Genomic DNA, 21,772 nt, shown 5'->3' with positions numbered 1-21,772 from the left:
TGGACGCTCGGTCGGTCATGGTACTCGCATTTCACTTTCAGCACCTACCTAAATTGGTGCATAGTGCTCCTTTTCCACCAATATGTGCCTGATTTGGCATGGCCATTCCGTCTTACGCCTACCTGGATCAAGGCATCATGGTAATGAGCCTTCCTCTATCCAGCCCTCCTTAAGATTGTCTTCACCGTGAGCGGACTGCTGAGTGATTCGGAAACCTTGTGAAGTTGCTATATTTTCAGAACCAATCCGCAATTTTTGTACAGTCATTCCTGGTCTCATACATAATCTGGGGCTGCAGGCAATGTTCTACTCATGCCTTCTAGCGGAGGGCTGCTTGTAGGAAGTAACCGTCTGGGCCGTTATTGTTGCTGCAGCAAGCCCGGTATCTCTTCATCAAGTTCGCTCTGTTTACTAAAACGCTACGCCGGGCCCCTAGTTTTTCTGGAGCAGAGAGAGGAGAAGGAGGAAAAAACTTTATTCAAACGCAACATTAAGCGTCGAGAATGTCCCGGGCCAGGTTCACCAACGCCAACTGGTCCGAGAGCTGGTCCGAGGCTAGCCAAGTCCGCCACGTTGAAGGAGATGGGTGGGGAAAATGTGGGGATTGAATTGCAATGGGGCAGGCGAAAATGCAGTGTTCTAAATTAGCGTATGGTTCGGGACAATTGGGACATGCTGGTGAGTGTCGGATACGGTAGAGGAAGGAACGAGCAGGTGTAAGGATGGTATTTAACTGTACGCGTCGAAGAATGCGTAGTTGCGGGGTTGTTAGAGATTTGTGTGGAACAGGAAGTGTACGAAGAGTTTCTCTGATGTTCTTGAAGTGAAGCTTTATTTCTTGTTTGTAGTGGAGAGTAGTGTCCCACGTCGGTGGATAAGGCCAGGGAATCCCAAGCGCCCGGTGCAGAAGTTCGCGGGCGAGGTTATGCACAACCTCATTGCCTGGGATTCCAGCGTGACCAGGAATCCACCTCAGTGTGACAGTGTGGGTACGTAGCTTTGTTAAGGCTTTGCGTAGATCATACGGCAGTTCTTCAGGAATCCTAACCATGTGAATGGCGCGAATAGCTTGCATTGAATCAGTGTATACGGTATATCCTGAGGGGTTACAGGGCCGTAATGAGAGGTCCTGGATACTGGTGATTATTGGGAGAGTATCTAGAGTCGCTGTAGGTGGGGGATTAGTGAAAGGACCAAGGGTGTGTGTCACTACTTCATTGCCACCTGCGATGGAATATGCGGCTGTGTTAAGAGTGACGGGTGCGGTTGCCCTATGCAACATCGACGACGTACGCCGAGGCCAATTCCCGCACCATGCAGCGGGCAAAGACAATCATAAAGAGGACACAATGCGCGAGACAAGCACAACACGTGACAAAGATTGGGACAGTGGCATGGGATACTCAGTCTGGTAGCCGGGATTCCGGAGCCGAAAGCTAAGAAACCTCGTTGCTTAGGCGGCTGGTTGTCTGTCCTGGTAAACACGATGAGCTGTGAGAATCCTGTAACTACAACGTTAATGCAAAATTCACCGAGTATTTAGTTTGTCTGTTTTATATTGGGCACCTCCATAGTAGTTATTCTGGAAACGCATGCTGTCAGCCTCAATAAACCAACTTTCTGTTATTTACCATTCGGGGTGAAATTAAAAGCTGGACATAATTGGCAGCACGTGTTTCTAAAGAAGAACAGCTGAAAATAGAATCATAGCAATGTGAAGAAATGGAAGGTGTGTTGCCCAGGTGAAACATCTGCAAAGTTTGAAATAGGTTTGAAAAATTTCCGAGAAAAAATTTCCTTACATTACGAACGCGTAAGTATTTCTCCCATTTCTTCACATAATTCTAGCTCTGGCCAAACCACTTGCCTTGATTTGGTTGAAATAGCCCGCCGCAAGGCATTTTCCGCCAGTCTTCGGCGCATTGTAAGATCAACGCATTGCATTTTAAGTTAATTATTGGTTATATCTGCCAATGGCTTTGAGTGCCTTCTCCTCTAATTGTGTTAACGAGTGTCGACTTTGTTGGAAACCTTCTCTTTTAATTCCGCTTTGTGCCTACTCGGCCTGCACTCAATTCACATCTTTAGAGGCTCTTGCGCCGGGCAACTAGCGCATAAGCCGACGTGAATCCGCCCCTGCAGCCGCTTTCGCTCCAATCGGCCGGATGCTGCGCGAAGGTACTTTCTCGCTAACAGACAAGGCTGGCGTCATCTCTATTTAAAGGTGTACCAAAAATGTTTGTTCTCTCGCTCATCGTTCACGGATCTACAGCGCAAATGTTTGCCGCCCTGGCCCCCCTGTTTCTGAAGACATAGTGCGCAGCAAAGGAAAATAGAAATACATACCCATTTATCTGCAACTACATCGCAGTACCATGAAATAAAGAAATTATTTCTTTACAGTAATGGTTCCTTTGGGTACATTTGTTACATGGCATTCATTTTTTATTGGCTCGACTCTCCCATTTGGCGCTGAATTGCACCACTTTCTTTATCCATGTCACGTATTGCCAGACCAGAGTGTGAGCACGGAGTCCATTTGCTTTTGTGCAGAATGTGTACGATGACACTCCCATTTGGACAGCTTTTTGTTTTTTGGACATAATTATCGGTCCTCCGGAAGTCGCCTGAAGCAAACAAGAAAAAGGAAGAATAATCATTGGAATGCATGGCCATAACTTTCACAAAAACATTATGAATCATATGCTTCAGTATCAATACCGGATTCAAGGCTTCGAAAAAACAGGCAGTTGCTAGACATGTAAAAGGCGGTAAATGCATAGTTTTTTCTTAGTATTTTTTTCAGAAAGTAGGGCACACGCACGCAAGAACTGATATTCTTTTTGGTAGAGCCTTAATCTTCTTTCTCAGCTCAGATATCATGAAATCGCTAGATGCTCACCTATCAGCATGAGGTTTATCATTTTCTGAGCTCGAAAAGGCCGAGAACACGGCCAGAATATCATATCTGTGGCAAAAAAATCGCTGCCGCATGGTAATAAAACAACATTTACCTTTTCATAAGATACCTTCTCTTAGAGAAAGGCAGAGAAATAGCCGACATAAAATGATGAAGGACAGAAAGACGGATAGACAACGCTGATTTTCTACGACACAAAAACTTCATTAGGTTTTTTTACATTGTTACCAACATATAGTGACGGGCGGCGAGCAGATGAGGCGATTCATGGTTGATGCAATCGATATGTTTACAGTGTGCGCGCGGTGGCTTTGAGAAAGCTACCGCGCACTGCGCACACGCACAGCTTCTTCATAGGCAGAGGCTGTAGCCAAAGTGCCTTGTTGTGCTGCTAACTTCTTCGGCTTTGTAATGTCATTACTGTGACGGTAGCAAAGCAGTGATCTTATACACTTATTGCAGCTTCAGCATATGACGTGGGTGGACACATTTCTAAGGTTAAAATCAGTTGTCGAAGAGGGGATCATAAAATATTGAGGAATGATATAAAAATAATTGCAAACACAATCAAGGTTCAACACACAGGTCTTTTGAAGTGATTGTACGCTTATGTCCTCGAAAATTTAAATTTCTACAGGTAATAAGCATAATGCGAGTTACAACAGGGCTTTCTAAAAAACTGTTTCCGACAGAGTAAAAGCTTTTTAATTCGAACTCGAATAAAGAGTGAAGTTTTTCGAATTAGGCGGAGTTATATTTAGCGGGCATGCGCTAGAATTAATGGACATCGCGCACAACTACGTCGGCAAAACCCAAAGAAGCCCCCTCTGGATCCGTTATCGCGAATGAGGCGCTACTACATGTTTGTTGCGGACGCCACGTGGTCGCAGGCCCACGTCAGCGACCGCGGCACAAAGACCTGCAACGGCATGCGCCGGAGCACTGACGCCACCATCACCGGCGGCGCGGGAACCGCTGCGGAAGCCGAATAAACTGTCGCAGCAGCGTAGCGCGCGCTGCTGTTGTTTTTGTGTTTTCTCGTTTTGAGTAAATGTGGTTTGGTTTGGATTCGAAACACATTGTAATCACTCTGGGACGTCTTGTTCGACAAGGAGCGGTGGGTACAAGACGATCCCAGTTTGAATTAACCGTTCTGTATACCGACGCATTCTAATTATCGGGAGTTTTCAGGCCATCGAAATATACCGGGCTATGCCGGGACCAGGGCGTGAGTTCAAATTACATGTAAGTTCGAATTAACGAGCATTCACGGAACCAGAATGTACGCCCCAAAACAAAGTAAAGTATAATAACAGCACAGCTGTTTAAGTTCAGTTTTTCCGCCCGTGGCACCGAAAAACCTCGAAGCCTCAAGAAAGGAAAAGTGGTTGAGGAGGTTCCTGGGATCGAACCCTTCACCTTAATGCCCTGAAACCAGCACCCCAATCACTAAACCACCCTGAAGGATCAGAAGTGCGGGGTTAGCACCGGCCGGGGCCACGAACATCTGCAGCAAATTAAAAAAAAGAACGTTCCCCGAGGTCGCAAAGGAACGACGGTCTCTCGCGCTCTAAAGCCCTTGTCTATTCGATTGAACTATCACCGCAATCTGTACGCAAAGCAACTCCTTTGGGTACGTAGGCGGGGGGGGGGGGGGGGGGCGTTGTCTTTGGACTTAGCAGGCGGTTCTAGAGCATGCTAACGCGGTCCACTTTCGGAGAGATTTAAACATCTGCAAAGAAGACGATCCGAGTCAGCCAGTCTAGGAGAGGTTTCAGAGGTACGTTTACAAATAAATACGAGGTCCAACAGCCTGGCCACCGACCAAGTAAGAGGGGCTGCCAGGCCTGCTGTTTATCCAGCTTGCGCCACTAATAAAAGCTGCGAAAATATTTTAAATGCGGAGCATTTCTTAGGCTCGCCTGGTCCTCCTTTGTTAATGGCGGCGCCGTCCACACGCTCACTGTGCATGCGCAACTCTCCTCCTTAGACCCACAGTTCTGCGATACTACACTATAAAAAAAAGAACTAATTTGCGGCGACCGGGTTCGATCCCACGACTCTCTGGCCGCAACGGGAGGTACGCGGTGTTCTTCCGACTTCGCTACAAATCTGGGACAGGAGCAAGTGCTACGAACGCGCCTTATGTCCTTGACTCATTCAAACTACGTCAAGAAGCTACTGATACAACGAAGTCATGCGAAGCTGAACGTCAACGGAAACGACGAACTGAAAACTTTAGAGGAGGATGCTGAATTTCCCGTGGGAAAGCTGTGGCGGGAAGCGCCACGTGCCTTGCAGCTCAACCAGCCCCGTCCGCAGCGCCTCTGATGCTGATTGCGGCAGGATGCCCCTAGGAATTGGCCAAACAAAGAATCCATCACGAGATAGGTTCGCGTTAAACCACCGTCGTCTTCTTCCCGTAGGGGAACCGCCTAAGAAGAAGAACGAGAAGACAAAGCTGCGAAGAGGAGGGCGTGTACATTGCTCTCAGCCGGTGCACCAATGTCAACCTTTACCTCACCAAAGCTGACGGAGACTACCGATTCTACCACAAAGATAACATCTACAAGAACATGATGGACGAGTTTCGGCGCCTCGAGAACCACCGCCTACTCACCGTAACACAACAGCACTTGCGTGCCTTTGTCACCGGTGCGGACCCGGACGCGGAATTCCCTGTGGCGCTACTAAAAACCAGATGACTCAACATAACGGCAACACAATGGAACCACACAGAACCGCCACGATGCTTCGCATCCTCATCAGGGTTCCCCACGGGAAGATGGTGTAATGTTTTTATTAAAATTGTGTGCAACCTGCCACGGGACTAAGCTTCTCTAGATTATTTGTGGCACGGATATCGCTATGGGCTAACACAATACACAATTTGTAAACACAGTTCCGGCCAAGGCAAAATAAATAATTACATCATAGTATGCACGCTTTTTCTCATGTAACTTTGTCTTCGAAATAATCATATAACGTATTTGTACCGTCCTAATTATTCTTTATTTATTTATTCTTTATTGAAAACGCAGGAGATGAGCGTTCAACGTTCTGAAAACTACTAGAACATGCAAATAAAGCTTAGAGGAGCAACAATACCAACGTCACGAAAAGGTTCCTTAAAAGGTTCCTTAAAAGAAAAGGTTCCTTAAAAATGGAGTTTTTGTACCGGTTTTCGACCTTCTACGAACATGACCACAAAAGTTGGGCACGGTAGGCTGGTAAACAATACCAAAATAAGCAAACCGTTGCACTAACCTACACATTTCAAAAAAGCTCAAAAAAGGAGTGTTCGCGAAGCCGGGTTCTATCTTGACACGCCTAATGCTTGATGTCAGTCTACACTCATATAATTCACAATAACCGTAAATAAGTAACCGGATAGGTTCAGCGCCAGTACTCGAAAGGGCGTTTGCCTTTGTACGGTTTGGGTAAATATTTCGACCGAACATTTTATTACACTTTGCCACCTCATCTTCCAAAGCACAGGTATTCGAAAAACTCTTAGTCTGTTTTACAGTGAAGAGGAAATTTATGTGAAACAGTTTTTGCGTGTTTTAGACGGATGGAGACTGTTTTCTCTGCACTGATATCTAAGTACTGCTTCCACCGTCTGTCCTCTTTGGACCAACGGGTTCCGACCTCTAATGGAAAAACCACAAGGCGATACCTTCCATCTTTGCTGAGCGCTTTGGAGGGACGGTAGAGTAGGCATAAAGTTTGTGGCTGCTCATGTGTAAACCTAGAATCTCGAATGATGAATTAGAGGAGGCCTAATTTTTAAAAAGCGGTTAATTGTCTTCGTGTTAGTTTGGCCACGTTCGGTTAAGGATATGCCCCTACGGTGCTTATTGTTCTCTTGTGAACCGACTGTGGGGATCCGAGAGCTTCGTCTCGTCCTCTTTGTGGCCTCTGTCGGGGAGTATTGGTAAGCATCCATCCACTCCTATGGCTCGACTCAGTGTAGCAATGGTAGGCTTCCAAGCCTAAAACCTTCTAGTGGGGAAACTGCGGGCCATTACCGCAAATTCGTCAGCCTCCACTCTATTTTCGTCGGTCCTATTGGATAAGTATTTCAAAACCGGTAATACCAATTGAGGTGCGCTGTGAGAATGCAAGCCTTTATTAGTTTTCTCAGGAAGAATCACCACCTTGATGTTGCCCAATAAGGAACGGGCCAGTTCGCAAGGATTTGCATGGTGTTGTTTAGATGGTTAATTACCGAAATGTCGCAGCTGAAGCTATTGTGAGCATTCTGAAAGCATACGAGCGGCAACACTCGAAACTCAGTGCGGGAAGAAATCCTTGCCTCCAGTGATGCGCCACGGTTGTTAGAGGCAATATTAGTACTAAATCAGATTCCACTGATTATGAAAGGGAAAAGCCCCGACATAAGAAATTAATGTTATATCTTTCAAACTTTTTCTTGCCCTTATTCGTTCAAGCGAGACATTATGAGAGAAGAATAGGATTACGCAAATGGTTGTTTCTTGAAGTTGAGCACTTAAAATTTCATTATTTCCCGAACGTTCTGAACAAATGTAATTTTGCAAGAGCACCATTAAGCGGCTGCGGCTATCTGTCTAAATAAAGGTTTTATCGTCAGTAGCCTAAAATCATGTGCTTCACAGGTTCCTTAGGCCAGCTTTCGAAGCCCGTTATTGAAAGGCGCCCCAAAAACGCGTCCTATGCTCGTAGCCCCAAAGAATGCAAACCAGCGTATTTCTTCCTTTGTCAAGATGAAGCCGTAGACGGAATGCATACGTGAAGCTATCCTCTTCCGCTATGAAGTTCACAACACCTTTATCTATCGCTCTCCGACGGTTTGACGCAGTAAACACGGCATTGTGCCGGTAAGCGTAACAACGCATATTCGATTCATGCACAGGAGGACCCTTTCGAATAAGCGCAAAAGAAAACCACCACCGCGTGTCCGGTTAAGGGCGAGGGCAAGAGATAAAGCAAAATAAATATCCGGCCCAGATATCACTATATCAGGTCACCCTGTCATGTTCTAGCGCGTAATAATATACATTGGTCTTTGCGCGGTGCTGCTACACTGAAACAGCTGAGCGGGCTTTCTTGTTCCTGGAACGGCTTATTTTATCTTTAATCACTTTGCGAGCAATTTTTTCTCCACCATTGTGTTTTGTGAACCAAGCAACATGCATGAAATTTGCGAATACGCCCACACGCAGGCACGCGCACACAACAATGAGCCCGACAGACGCACACGGGGAGGCCTCTTTAAAAGCTGCCTCCAACCAAACAAGCGCTGAAAAGTAACTACAAAAAAAAAACATTGTGGGTCACTTGCTAGACCAACTCAGGGGCCTGAGATAGTGGCGACAATGCCGGTGGGCTTGCGAAGTTAGGAGACGTCATGTGGCCTCCTAACGTTTTCTTCCTCCAGGCTCAGACCTTTGAACCCTCTTGCGCAGGGTACATTGTCGATACTTTGCACTACCAGAAGTTTCATTTGTTATATACTCGAATTACAGAAAAAAACTGTTCCCGAAATATTCCAGCGCAGTTGCGCAGACGCCATCATTGTGATGACGAATATTTTCTCTATTCTTTTTGTTCCTGAGGAGCCCATTATTATGAGCTTGCCCTACGTGCTAAGCAAAAAACGTCAGTCTATATACACTTCGTGTATTTGTCCTCAGAAAAAACGCTGTACAATCCGCATGTCTAGCCACCCATTGAGCTAAACAGGATACTGCGTGAAAAATATTACCTATTTTAGCACATTATCTGTTAACAGTGCACGAACATCTCTGCTATACACGGTGACCCCCATTTTAACTCTATGTAAACATAATTCCCCTTGTACATATCAAGGCACAAAAACGTTATGTGCGCTTTTAAGGACACAGACCCCAACAATTCCATTTTCTTGCTGTTGTGTGCAGAACAGGATGTCTCTCCACTTGTGGCTCTGCTCCTTAGCTATGCCGAGCTTCTTTTCACAGTTGTTGTAAGGCCGAACTTGTCCAGTGCTTGTGTATAAAAACTTTGGCCCGTTGTTACCTGTAACAAACAAAAAAATATGCTATTTTAGTAGAGTGAAAGCTTGTTAACTTGATATTGAATATTTCGAATTTATTGATAATTTGTGTAGGAGATGATCCGGTGGAGTGTCCATAGAAGTCTAGACATAAAAAAGCCCGTTAACACAAACCCGAGTAAGACCTTCCATGGGTAATTTGAACTACGCACCACCACACCGGTAGCTCGGCTCTTGACTATTCCCTCGTCACACGGCCAGATAATTCAATCTAATCTGTGCCTACACGTGAGGATGAATGCAATGGAGGAAGAAAAATAGGGTCATCTAATGTCAATTAAACATCCCGGACGTCACAAAAGACGCATTTTTTGCGAATTCGGTCGCTGAGAGCGGAGTACTGTGCTGTGTGTGGTGCACAGAGAGATGAGGTTACCATCACAAGTCATAAGCGCAGAGCATGACGCTGGCAATGACGAGAAGCACGGATCATGTTACGGCTGTCAGTCACAGCCAGATCATATGCTGCGCGTTTTTTCTTCAGTTTTCAAGAAGGTGGTGATTTGAATTTCCCGCTACATTCATTTGTTAGAACACAATGTGCTGGCGGACACTTTTAGAAACAAGAAGGCAGGGTGCAATCACTGCCTTTTTTCAAGCATTAAATTGTTGACACGCCCAACGGCTTCCCACTTGCAGTGTACTGTTTTTATGGTTTACGTCCACTGGTCCAAACTTTATTTTTGCCGCAAAGTCGTCGCCTTGCGGTTGGAATTGCGAGCTTTTATTGTAATTTAGATTTGGTGTAGTTTACAAAAATGTTGTGGCTTGTGTAATTAGGTATATAAAAAATGTGATACAATGCCTTGTTTTCTAACAAGCAAGCAAGAAAAGATATATGCGTTTTCTCGTAGTTATACAATTTATGAAAACCTAACAGTTTGTATTTGCACATAGCGTTCCTGAAAATTCAAGCCGTCGGAGTTAAATTGCCTCACAAAAGGCCATTTTCCACCGATTTTTTTAACTTCTGTACTTTACGGGTATTTTTTAGCAAAATTTGGGCGTAGTATGCATGAATGAATGATTTTATTTTCTCGTAAAGCTTACAAAAACTGTATGACGGACGATTTGGGAAAACGTTGCTCGCAGGCAACTTGACCAGCCCAAAAGCATGGTAGACACACAGGGCAGCAAGACAGTGGGATGAGAAAAAAAGAAAGGAAAAAAATCAGAAAAGAAAAAGAAAAGAGAAGTAAAAATAAAAATTCAAACAAGGAATCACCAGTAAAATGTAATCAAAACAAATTGGCATCTTTGTCACCACAGAAATAAAATACAAATAAGAATAACCAGTATATTGTGGTTAAAAAAATTACACCTTAGTCACCACATAGCAACAGAAAAAACGGTGGAGAAATAGGATTTCAAAAAAATACCTAGGAAAAAATACAATCAGAGGCAAAGTATACGTACTGCTGAATGTTAAATGCCAGTAGGTTTGATTAGGATCCAGGATTTACGTTTTGATCAATAAGATAATTTAATAAGGTTGGTAATGTGTGGCCTAGCATTTGTACTCCATAGTTAGTTCTTGATTGGGGTATTTGCCAGAAATCAGGAGATCGTGTGTTGTAGCAAACATTATGACGCCCCAGAGAAGCTATATTACAACTATAGTTTAGATTATTATTTTGTTCCCTATTGTACAGTAATGTCAAAGCATAAAAAAATAGGTGTAAAAGTTTTAATAACCTGAGCTCACTGAAAAGCTGTTCCATAGGAAGGTCGTACGGCTTATTGCAAATTATTCGAATTGCTTTTTTCTGAAGTAGGAAGAGACAATTTAATTTCATTACTGATGTTCTGCCCCATACAAGGTTACAGAAACTTAGTGAACTAAAAAATAAGGCATTGTAAATGAGTAATTTGATTTTGCGAGGGAGGTACCTAAGGCGAAAAAGTGTACCTGCGATTTGGGAAAGTCTGCCAGCAAGACAGTGTACGTGATGACTCCAGGTCATATGTTCATCAAACCAAACGCCTGACGTTTTCTTTGAACTCACGATTGCAAATTTTGAGAAGGCCAAAGTTACATATACTTCAATTGTGATGTTTTGTTTATTGCATGGAATAGTAGTGGTTTAGTTTTGCCTGTGTTTATGTTAAGGCCATTTTCTACACACCATTCATGGATGCTTTTTAACACAGATGATGCATTGATGCATTAACACCGATGCATTAACACCGATGCACTAACACCGATGCATTAACACCAATGCATTAACATTGATGCATTGATGATGTCTTGCTTTTCATAGCGCAGCGCTTAGCGCCTGCTCTGTGATTCCCGTCGGCACTCGCCGTTGCAGTAGAAAGAACGAAGAGAACATCGAAGATAGCGCGAGCAAAGAAATGCAGGAGGAGAGTATGGCAGTGGTGTGGGGGAAAGGGCCATATGCCGATGGTGCTTTGGTAGATGGGTTACCGGCGGTCACGCACTACGAGATAGAGAGTTTAAGCTGACCGTGTTTAGACGATCTGCTTCATTCTGATAGCAAGCGGGACTACCAATGCGCATGCGAGGCGCCCTCCGGCGGAGGGGGTGTTACGGGAGCGGGGCCCCACACCGCTCGCCGGGTTGGCTGAGCGGACCGTCAGGGTAGTTGGCGCTTCCGCGCGGGATTTGAACATGTCTGCTCCCCAGCGACGTGAGCGTTCTACTGCCAACTCTGATTCTGCAGTTGAGACATGTGCGACATAACCGCGAAACCACTTCCGAGTACGAAAAGGTGTCACGCACCTCCACAAGGTTTAGAAAAGACGCGAGAAACCTCCACCGAAGCGCGGGCCTACTTCTGTTGAGCGCCCAAAAAGACAGCCTAGTCTTTTCTTTTTGACAGTTGAAAGGCATCTTTTCAATCACTGAGGACCATGTCAGCGACTAAATTATATAAAAAAAGCTTTTATATTTTCTTTAGGAAGAAGTTTTTGTTTACAGACTTACAGGGCACAAACGGTGACACTAATGATTCCCTGTCCAGGGAGATACGGCTATCGGCTTGCTAAAATCCTTCGCGCTGCTTAGGCTGACGTTGAGCTGAGCAGACCGTGAGAAGCGGAGCGGATCGTCAAAAATGGTGAGCAAAAAATCTTATAACAATTACCACGCGCCGTCATTGGTTCGCTGATGACACGATCATTTCCTGAAAGACAGCAGCTCTCCACCGTCGCCGCGAATACTGCCCCTAACGCTGCGCTCATATTGTTTGTTGTGGAGTCTGGTAATGGTCCGTGAATTCGTGTAATGCGTTATCGTGTACAGCCGATCGGAGGCAGCGCGTGGTAGATTCCGGAATGGTGCTACCATTGAACAACAATAAGTCGTTCAGCAATATTAGTACTTTCTCATGCAATATTTGAACGCCTTATTTCTTCGATAAATGCCAACATACGGTACATCACCCAATACTGAAAGGTGATCACGCGAGCAATTGGCCTTCGGTTCAGTGCGCAAAAGCAAACGGGGCATGTTTGAGGCATGCTCAAATTCATATGAGCAGGACAAGCAACCCCGAGGAGAAGCAACCTCGAAAATTTCGACATGCATCGAAGCATGCACCGTTCCCTTTTGCGCACTGAACTGAAGGTCACTCGCTTGCGTGACCACCATTATTTTTGGGCGAATGTACATCTGTGCACGCAGCTACTCCTACTGTCTGGACAACCGGCTTTAAGCAGCGAATTACAAGTCACCAACATTCAACACAGCAGTAAAGGAACATATCTTTTGATATCTTTTCATGGGAGGTCTCCCGGACAGTTCTTTGGAACTTCGGGACCTCCTCCTGTATTGCGTTTGCGTTTGAACAATAAACAATAATCTCGGGGCTCTATTTTAAACTAGTTTTTTCTATAACCCTTAACTCCTTCCCAAAAGTTTAATCTTAATACCAAACCTACAAAACGCATGGAAGTACATAACCATAAAACCTTTGACACAAAAGGTCTCCAGGGATAAACGAGTTATCATCCAGCAAGGAGGAGACGATATCCTAGCGTTTTTCTAACGCAGGAGCGTCACCAGCGAACTCTTGAAATGTGCACTGCTTGTCCTCAAAGCTGGCATAATGGCCCTATATCTCCCTATTCGAGACCCAGGAGTCACTATTTGGGATTACACTTCAATTAACATTGATAAAAAGTGGCGCTTTTGAATAAACTAGAAAAGAACACATATTCTGCGACAAACAACTGTTCAAAACTATGACCTCGAATTGGACACTTACAAAACGGCCCAAGAATAGCAGCTCAGTTGCGTCTCGTACGTCAGACCAAGACCTGGTCTGAAACTTCAAGAGGAGCAAAGGTTTACGGCACGAACCCGCAAAATCTGATCCCATATGGAACGTCGGGCTAACCACCTACTTCTCCAGTGAAAAAAGGATACAGGTGTTATATGTATTATCTATGAATTCGGCGAAGCTTCGCCAATCTCCAAAGTGCCGCGTCACTCTAAACCCAGAAAATGTAAAAGCTCTTCGTAGTGTCGATGAGCCCAGCGCAACCCACGATAAAACTTACCGATGGCTCTAACAACACATGAATTAACAAGTCCAGTCGGACCCAATCACAGAAATAGTCACCCAGTATTCAGAAAATGTGGCATTATTCCCACCTTTGCTATAGCAAGAAGCACTGCTTTAACGGTAGATCATTGACGGCATTCCTGATTATCTTATTCAGTTAGTTACAAAGACAACAAATAGAATTCCTACATTTCTTGGCAATAATAGGGGATCAGAAAGCAAAGAAATGCAAAATTTTCATCTCCCTTATTTCGAGATATTTCATAATTTTAGTGACGTCTTCTTGAAACACATCTTCTTGTGTCGCTGCTCCAATTTTGTTTCTCCCAATGATTTAAAGTGAGCGGCGTCGACTTTTTATAGCGTGTTTTGCTAGGCGCCCTTAATTGTCGGTTGCACGAGTGGTCTAGAAAAGGTGGTACGCACAGTTTTGCAGAAGACACTTATTCACAGAAAATGAGACATTTTGAGAGGGATTTGTAACTTAATTGCCTCATGGTTTGAAAATGTCTCATTTTGTGGTTTTACGGACCCACAATATACTTCACTAAGTGCGGGCACCCCGTTGTGAGGCTACAAAATACTTTCCACCAATTCGATAATTTTACCCTGTATCGATGTGTTAAGAAACGAAAGCTTTAGTTTGTTGCCTCTGCCACAAAAAGGGCAGCGGAGGACCCAACTTATCTGGCGTCCTTGTGGTCACCTGCACAACACCGTGTCGGCAGAGCAACCACCGCAAGAACAAACGTTTAAAATGATTTTTTACACACTGAACAAAATATGTCTCGGTGAAAATAAAATACTGGCAGTAAACTCCTGGAACTGGGCGATATAAATCTCCATTCAAGTGTTAAAACACTTCAAAAATTCAAACACACAACTGCCACTGTGTCCTCTATTTTTTAGAGCTGAGCATTTTAAACAATTTAGGGAACTAAAGGAGCGTGCAAACAGGGCTTACTTTCATTAAAACTGTAGCATACTTACTCTTTTTGCGTCCCCACTTAGGCTCTACGACTTTCATTCTTGAAATATCCATGCGTTTGTTCTCTAGGCACACCGGCCTTACGTATCGGTCAAAGCGCAGTGGTTCTTCTAGCTGGGATATATTGCAACACAAAAGATGCAAGAAGAAAATTCTTTGAACGCATTAAAGCAATAACATTGTTTGGATAAAAATTACGAAAGGACAAAAAACTTAAAATGTTCGAGAAAAATACCATACTCTAGGAGCATTTAAAGGCCTTCATAAGAGCCTCGGAGTTTTGATCCTGTCACCCGTCACATGGTCTTTCACTTTGTCTTTGCCTATTGGTTCCGTGTAGCATCTTTTTACTGGTTTTATTATCAAAAAATATTGACCAACAGGCATTGACCTGCATTAGTTAGACTATTCTTCTGCGTGGGTGTACACTCAAAGCACGATATAACAAAACCCAATTGAACCAAAGTTCCGATTTAACAAAAATATCCTGATCTTACGTCAGACGCCTAGAAAGTACAAAGCTCCGACTGACTACAAGTAACAAGACCATTATTATGATTCATCCTTGTTCATCGAACCTTTGCGAAACAAAGCCACTCAAGAAGTTTTGACTTTTGGCCGCTCGAAATTGTATTATGGCGCGCCAGAGGCAACATCGGGGAGCACATTTGTCCAGTTGTTAAGAAACTGCGCGGCGTAAGACAGGAGTAGTAGTTTTAAGTTGAATTCACCACGTGGCGCAAAGCGGTAAAAAAGTTTTGCTCCCAGGTCATAGATCGCATTGGCGGTTTTTACAACTTTAAATGAACTAAAAAAAACGCCGGGTGAAAGAATACATGCCTTTGATCTGATGCGGATGTCTGCCGGAACACGCGAGGGTACGGAATCCGCAATGAACGCACTACAAAATTACACTAAATTGCGGCGACCATTGCTTAGAGAGCTCACTCTGGCAAACGTCACACACTTCTCTGGTACAAAATAAATTTATAGCCCTCCGGGTGCCGTCGTTGTTCAGGTAGCAATTTTCGTGGACACTTTTCATACGGGCGGGCCGCACTTTTATTTTTCCGGCATTTACGATTCGCAAATACGACGCCGCACAATGTTCTTGGATGCCGCTGCAGTATATATTAAATGCACCCACCTAAGTGAATATGATAGGCCTTAGTAGATTAACAAAGTTCTCAACTTGAGAAAATATTTCTCAAGTTGCCTCAATTTTGTTGCCTCAGCTTGCCTCAGCTTTGCTGCAGTATTTTCCAACAGAACTGCTTTAGGATATTTGTTTTAGCATAATACACTTAGAATAATGTGGGGTATTTATTCGTGGAAAACGTAGTACCAATAAATGCGCTCGGTGTTGCTACGTTATCAGATTTTCAGTAATAAATACAGTGTCGCTCACGATTGCATTTATTAAAAATTCTCAAATTATCTTATTCAAGCTGTACTAAAGCAATGGCTTCCATTTGCGCTACAACAAATAATAATACCAGGCTTGCAAAATTTAACAGGTGAAACTGCCAACAAAATAAAAAACACACTCTACTTACTTTTAAAATTGCTACGTCATGAGCACCATTGTTTTTGTAACCAGGGTGATAAAACACGCTGGTCGCTGACACATAGGGGCCCGTTTTAGCACTCGAGGAGTTGTAAAACACTTTTACAAGCTTAGGAGTACATTTTCTGCAAATATTCAAACGAGGTAAACAGAGAAATCCCATCAATATCCTGCTATCTAGATGTTGCCTTCATATTCTAGCATAAACAGCAGGAAAGATATTTTCTTTCTGGTGTAAAACATTTCTTGGTACGGATATTAGAGGAGAGTATTCGACACTACATGAATGTGTTTGGACATCGTTTCCAAATATTTCTTGAAACGAGAACTATTGCGCTTTAAAATAAGGTGCTCAAAGTATATCTTTGGCGACTCTTTCCACTGTGAGGCTAATGTCTTAAAAAAGCATTTTACTAAACCACGGCACAATGCCCTTCTCGCATTTGTATATTCTCCTTTGTGTTTCAAGATTTTCGTGTAATTGTTAAGACACGGAGGACATATTTCGGGAAGCACAGCTGATCAGCGTTTTTTTACGTTATCACAATTGTGTACCAAAGACCTAACATTTATACTAACAGAGCTGATAACTGGCTAAATGCAACCTCCATTACCTTATTAGTAAAACTGCATAAATTTTGTATTCCCCCCCCCCTAAAAAAACACCCTATCATACTGTTCCAAGAATGCTTGGAAAAGCTCTTTAGCAGGAGCAGAACGCCACTGATCGCCCGAGTGGAATATCGCAATTTGACAGCAAGCGTAATAGGTCGCATCCTTCACGGCGCCTCTTTATGGATCCAGTATTGATCGGACAAAATAGCATGCATTTTTTTGTTTCCTCAATTAGGCTCGTACAGAAAAGGTAGGCACGATCGCCTAGAAAGCGCGACTGAAATCGCAAAGATATATTTTGGGGGAATAGTTCTACGCAGTGTATTTCTCGCATAACAAAGTAGGCAGCCGGGGTAAAGTCTTGCTGATTACTGCCAGAATCAGAGCCTCTGATATATAGTAATGCGCACATAATTATTCTACATGGTAAGGGACATAATGGGCATTCTCTTGACTTAATACGTCAAGTGCTCGGGATATAACCCACTTCTGTCAATTTATGCTCAAGTGCAGTGGGACGTCTTTTCGCAACACTGCCAAAGCGTTAAACGAGTTGTACCGTGAGGCATACACCCTCGAAAGAACTGAATAAGAAGTGTATGCACATCTGGACGCCTGTAATTTATGTCATTAGCGCAGAAGCGATACGTGGGAAGGAGCTGCGTTCGAGGAATTTAGAAGTAGAAAAGGCCTTTATTCGGCCGAAGTTACAGGTCGAGCATGTCGACCGACTGAGCGACCAGTCTGCGCTGTTCTTCATCCCATTCAGAGCCAAGCCATTCAGTCTAGGTGGACTTGGAAAGGTATGGGAAGGGATACGAGTCGGATAGCTCAGCCACCGGGCAGTAGAATAGAAAATTCGGTAAAGCAGCGTAGGCAGAGGGGCAGTTGGGACAGGAAGGGTCAGATCTATAGCGATATAGGAATAGGCGGGATAGAGATGTGCCGAAGGAGTCGAGTCTCCGTTCCGGTGAGAGATGGGTGAAGAGGCGGGTAGAGGCGTTTTTCTGAACGGAGCTGAAAGTAAGCCTCCCTGATGGTACGCTGCAGGGAGAGCCTCCCACCGTCTTCCGAGGGCCCGGGCAGGGATTCAGCAGCGCCGGGTAAAGAGTGTCATGGGTGAGTTGATGCTCCAACTCATTGCCGTCAATCTCGGAATATCCAGGGACCCAACGAAGCAAAAAGATGGATGGCTGTAGAACGGAGATCATTCGTTAGACCTCCTGTTGAAGGGTAGAGGGTTGTGAGCAATTTTGTAGGTGTGTAATACGTGGGTGAGAGTCAGAAAAAACTGTGTATTCGGGGACGGGGCGAAGAGAAGTAAAGGACTGAAGGGCATGTGCACTGGCGAGAACCTCAAGAGACATTGCTTCCGGAGGGTGAAGGTACGGGCCGCTAGTGTGGGTTTCTGCTTCAGCAAGGTGAGGGTGGTACAGACCATAACCGCACGAGCCTCGAGGGGCCACAAAGGAGGCATCTGTGTAAGCAATTCTCTGGGTCGCGAAAAGAGGAGAATGATGCTGCGCGACCGCATGACAGCGACCTGCATAAATGACAGGGGACATGTTTGACGGCCCAGGGAGGATACGAAGGTTGGGTGCCAGAATTGCGTCGGGAGGGGTAATGAGGGAGATGTGAATCGGAGATAAGCCCGCCTGAACCAGTAACCATTGACTCTGACGGGTAAGGGAGAGCCGAGAAAACTGGGAATCACGATGGAAATTGAGGAGAGAGTGAAGAGAGTGAAAGAAACCTGTGGCAAAAAGCCTATCTGTAGAAGTGGTGATAGGGAGGTTCAGTGCTACTTTGTAGAGTCCCACCAGGGCGGTCTCAAGGGTATTGAGTTGAGTGTTGGTGTGAAGGAGATGTAAGGACTAAAGTGCAAGAATTTCTTAAGAGCGAGTGCATGGGCAACCCTGCCGGCATTAGCTTGATGAATACCAGCTCGTCGAGGGACCGCACGACGAAGAAGGTGGGTTCCCGAGTGGCAGGTCCCGACAGCGCTGTGTAGGGCTTGTATGTTCTTGGCTGCGTGCAAAGGAATGCCAACAACCTTGCGTTTGGTGACGACAGGAATGGTAGAACCAGAAATATGGAGAGAGATGAGGGAATTGTGGGTACATTGGTAAAAGAAATGGTTGAGAAGGAGAAGCTCGGACTTTTCCGGACCAGGAGAATATGAAGAATGGGCATAAGGTGCAGTGACGGTAATCAAATCTTTTATTTGAATAAAACTCTATTCAGTGGAGAAAAAACGTATGGTCAGTGGTTCCGACGTTAAGAAATATCTTTTTAGTACGAAGTTGTAATCTCCAAACCAAACAACACCTATATAAAAGGTGTATTTGAACACTTAGGGTTGTTTGTTTATTATGAAACTTTTCTCACTGAAGTACTTATTTTTATCGCTAATTTCAATTGACATTGCGATAAAAAGCAAATTACCAATGTTTTAAGACCATTCAAACTGCCCATTATATCATCTTGGCGTGAACGACGCCTTCTGCTTTGTTTATTTTTGTGTTGTCTTTGGCCCCTGGAAACACCGAGCTGTCTTATCTAAGTTAGAAGTGAAGCACGCGCTTCAATGGGGTTTTTGTATGCCGGGCTGGCTGTGTTATTTGATAGGAACAGTGGATCACCTGTCGTACTACGAACAGACTGTTTTCCTTTGGTTCGGGGGTGCCTGTTTCTTTTCAAAGAAGGTATGACGGCTACTCCTGATTTTGTTTTTACATCCGCTTTGTTGGTGCTAAGAGGTTGCATTCTTTCTTGGATTTCTTGAAATGCGTTAGGAAGACAGAAGTTGAGGACCTATTCATCGTCATTATTACCAACCTCCCATTTAGGACGACTGCCAAGTGAAGGCCTCTCCTACAGACCTTCACCAGCTGCTGTCTTGCGCTGCCCGAGTCCATCCGTTGCTCTGAATACTGTTATTTCATCCCCCCATTGAGTAAATGGGCGCCCACTTCTCCTAGACCCATGTACGCATGTTCAGTCTGGTAGTCCTGTGGCCCAGCCATTGTTATTCATCTCATGGTCAAAACTGAGAGGTTGAGAACTATCTTATACCCTTTTCTAATGATGGTATTGGATCAGACGCTGAGAGGAGCATCTCTTGCCGGCGCCCCTGTCCTGCGTCCGTCGTCGTTGTCGTCCGTGCACCCCTCTCCTCTCTCCTATAGCGAACACTCTCGCCCAACATCTACGGGCGAGTGGCGCAGCGCACTCTCACTCCGCCGGTGGACGGCGCTGCGCGTGGCGCTGCGCGCTGTGCGCATGTGCAGTACTCTCTCTCTCCGCGGTCTCCTCTCCTTCGAGTGTGTGCCGCGCTTCGGCCGGTCTCTCAGTCGGCGGTCGCCCGCGCTTGCGCTTGCGCTTGCTCTCTCGCTGTACCGACGATTGCTTGATGCGACGGTTCCTTTATTAAAGCCTCCATCTAAACGACAAGAACAACAGCGTCTCTGATTATGCTTGAAATTACGCCCCATCCCCTCGCGTAAAACCCAACGATGTGATTGAAACGCAATTCACGTTCACTACGCGTTTCACGCAATTCGACTAATGGACCCAACGGAAACACCCAACGGAGCCCCCTTCAGCGTCGCATCACACCAGGGTTCCCGCGAGGGGAGGTGGGCATAATGTTTTCTTTCGCTTACTTCAGTGCGGGTGAATTTGTGGTATGGCAGGCTCTGCAATATTCTGGTCACGATCAGTGGCTGCAGAAGTTTCAGGGTTTTTTTCTCTTTTTGTTTCTCTTCCTCGACTGGACGTTTTGCTTTCTCTTTTTGATGATTGTGAGAACTTGATGATTGATGATTTTTTATGATTGTGAGAACTTGTCTAGAACCACTCCGAGCATTCTTACATGGCTTTTCTCTGGGAGGATGAGCGTACATATTTTAGGGTGAATTTAACTTGCCGGCGTGGCACCAATTTGTGGGTTATAAAACCGAGCTTTCATTGGAGACATAACCATGGTATATTTAAAAGTATTTTGAAAACGTATGTGATGAGTGCATATAGTGGACTTTATTTTAGCTATTTCCAGTTTAAAATCTATGCCTTCCTTGCATTACGAGATACCGGCGTTAATCCTTTGTACCCTGTTTTAGTTAGGTTGCCTACTCTTGGTGCCAGCATAAGTTGTCCCGGTGGAAAACACAGTGCGGTGGCTAAGCGGGTGAGGCTTTGCTCTTCTGATACCAAGGCCGGTGCTTGAATTCTCAGCCGTGGCGGTCGTTTTTCTAATAGAATCAGACAACTAAAACGCCAGTGTGTTAATATTTTGGCGCATTTTAAAGATCCTAAAGTGATCCCAATCCTTCAGGAGGCTGCACTACGACGAGCTTCGTAGCTTCGGGGCATGAATTACCAGAAATTAATATATTTTCCTTCTGGTGGAAATCCCGCTGTGGTGTGATGACGTAAATTGCGGGTACGGCTAGAGACCGTGTCTGCCGAGCATGCTACCACCGACTGGGCATAGAAAAAACTTCACCGCGCAGGCGCGGCACCTGGCGAAACCGTGTGTCCTTTCTTTCGTATCCGACGTTGTATCATTTTCCTGCTTTCCAAACTTCTGTTGCCGTAGCGCCATATTACAGGTTAAGCGGAGCCCTCAAATCTTGATGCCTCAGTCGTAGCTTCCGGGTAGCAGCGGTGATGTATTTCCGTGGCCGCCTGATGAGCACGGCTGATAGCGGACAGCTAGGAGTCACGGGGTAATCACAAAATGAGCCTAATAACGCTATCGCGTTAAAAATAACTGCTTCTTTCCAATTCACTTAGTGTACACGTGTGGAGAACCATAACCAGGCGTATACTCACACATTTGACTCACCCGTTTGTCAGGCAATGTGCTGCAGTGAGTACGAATCTTGAGGAAATTATACTGCCTGCACAGCTCAGTGAGCTCAGACCATGTTCAGTCAGGTCATACTTGACATCGATGCTTACCTGACGACAAAAATGTATCAATTTGAAGTTCAATGAGCAATCGGACCTTCCAAAAATAAAAAAATACCAGTGCATGGGAACCTAATGTCAGCCGGATTAACAGTCTACA

General features: G+C 44.8%; 1 protein-coding gene across 1 annotated transcript in view; it reads right to left on the bottom strand.

Annotated features, from left to right (window-relative positions):
* Positions 1-21,772, bottom strand: part of LOC144143354 (trypsin-7-like) — a 60,561-nt gene that overhangs the window by 11,413 nt on the left and 27,376 nt on the right. The window contains exons 2-4 of the mRNA XM_077675123.1: positions 21,548-21,663; positions 16,073-16,208; positions 14,519-14,630 (exon numbers count right to left, since the gene is read on the bottom strand). Coding sequence (XP_077531249.1) covers positions 14,519-14,630; positions 16,073-16,208; positions 21,548-21,663 — 364 coding nt within the window. The remainder of the gene's footprint in view (positions 1-14,518; positions 14,631-16,072; positions 16,209-21,547; positions 21,664-21,772) is intronic.

The sequence above is a fragment of the Haemaphysalis longicornis genome, unplaced genomic scaffold (genome assembly GCF_048455015.1).
Source record: "Haemaphysalis longicornis isolate Haplotype H1 unplaced genomic scaffold, Haemaphysalis longicornis Haplotype H1 scaffold_6, whole genome shotgun sequence".
NCBI lineage: Eukaryota > Metazoa > Arthropoda > Arachnida > Ixodida > Ixodidae > Haemaphysalis > Haemaphysalis longicornis.
This window is presented reverse-complemented; position numbering and strand designations above follow the sequence as displayed.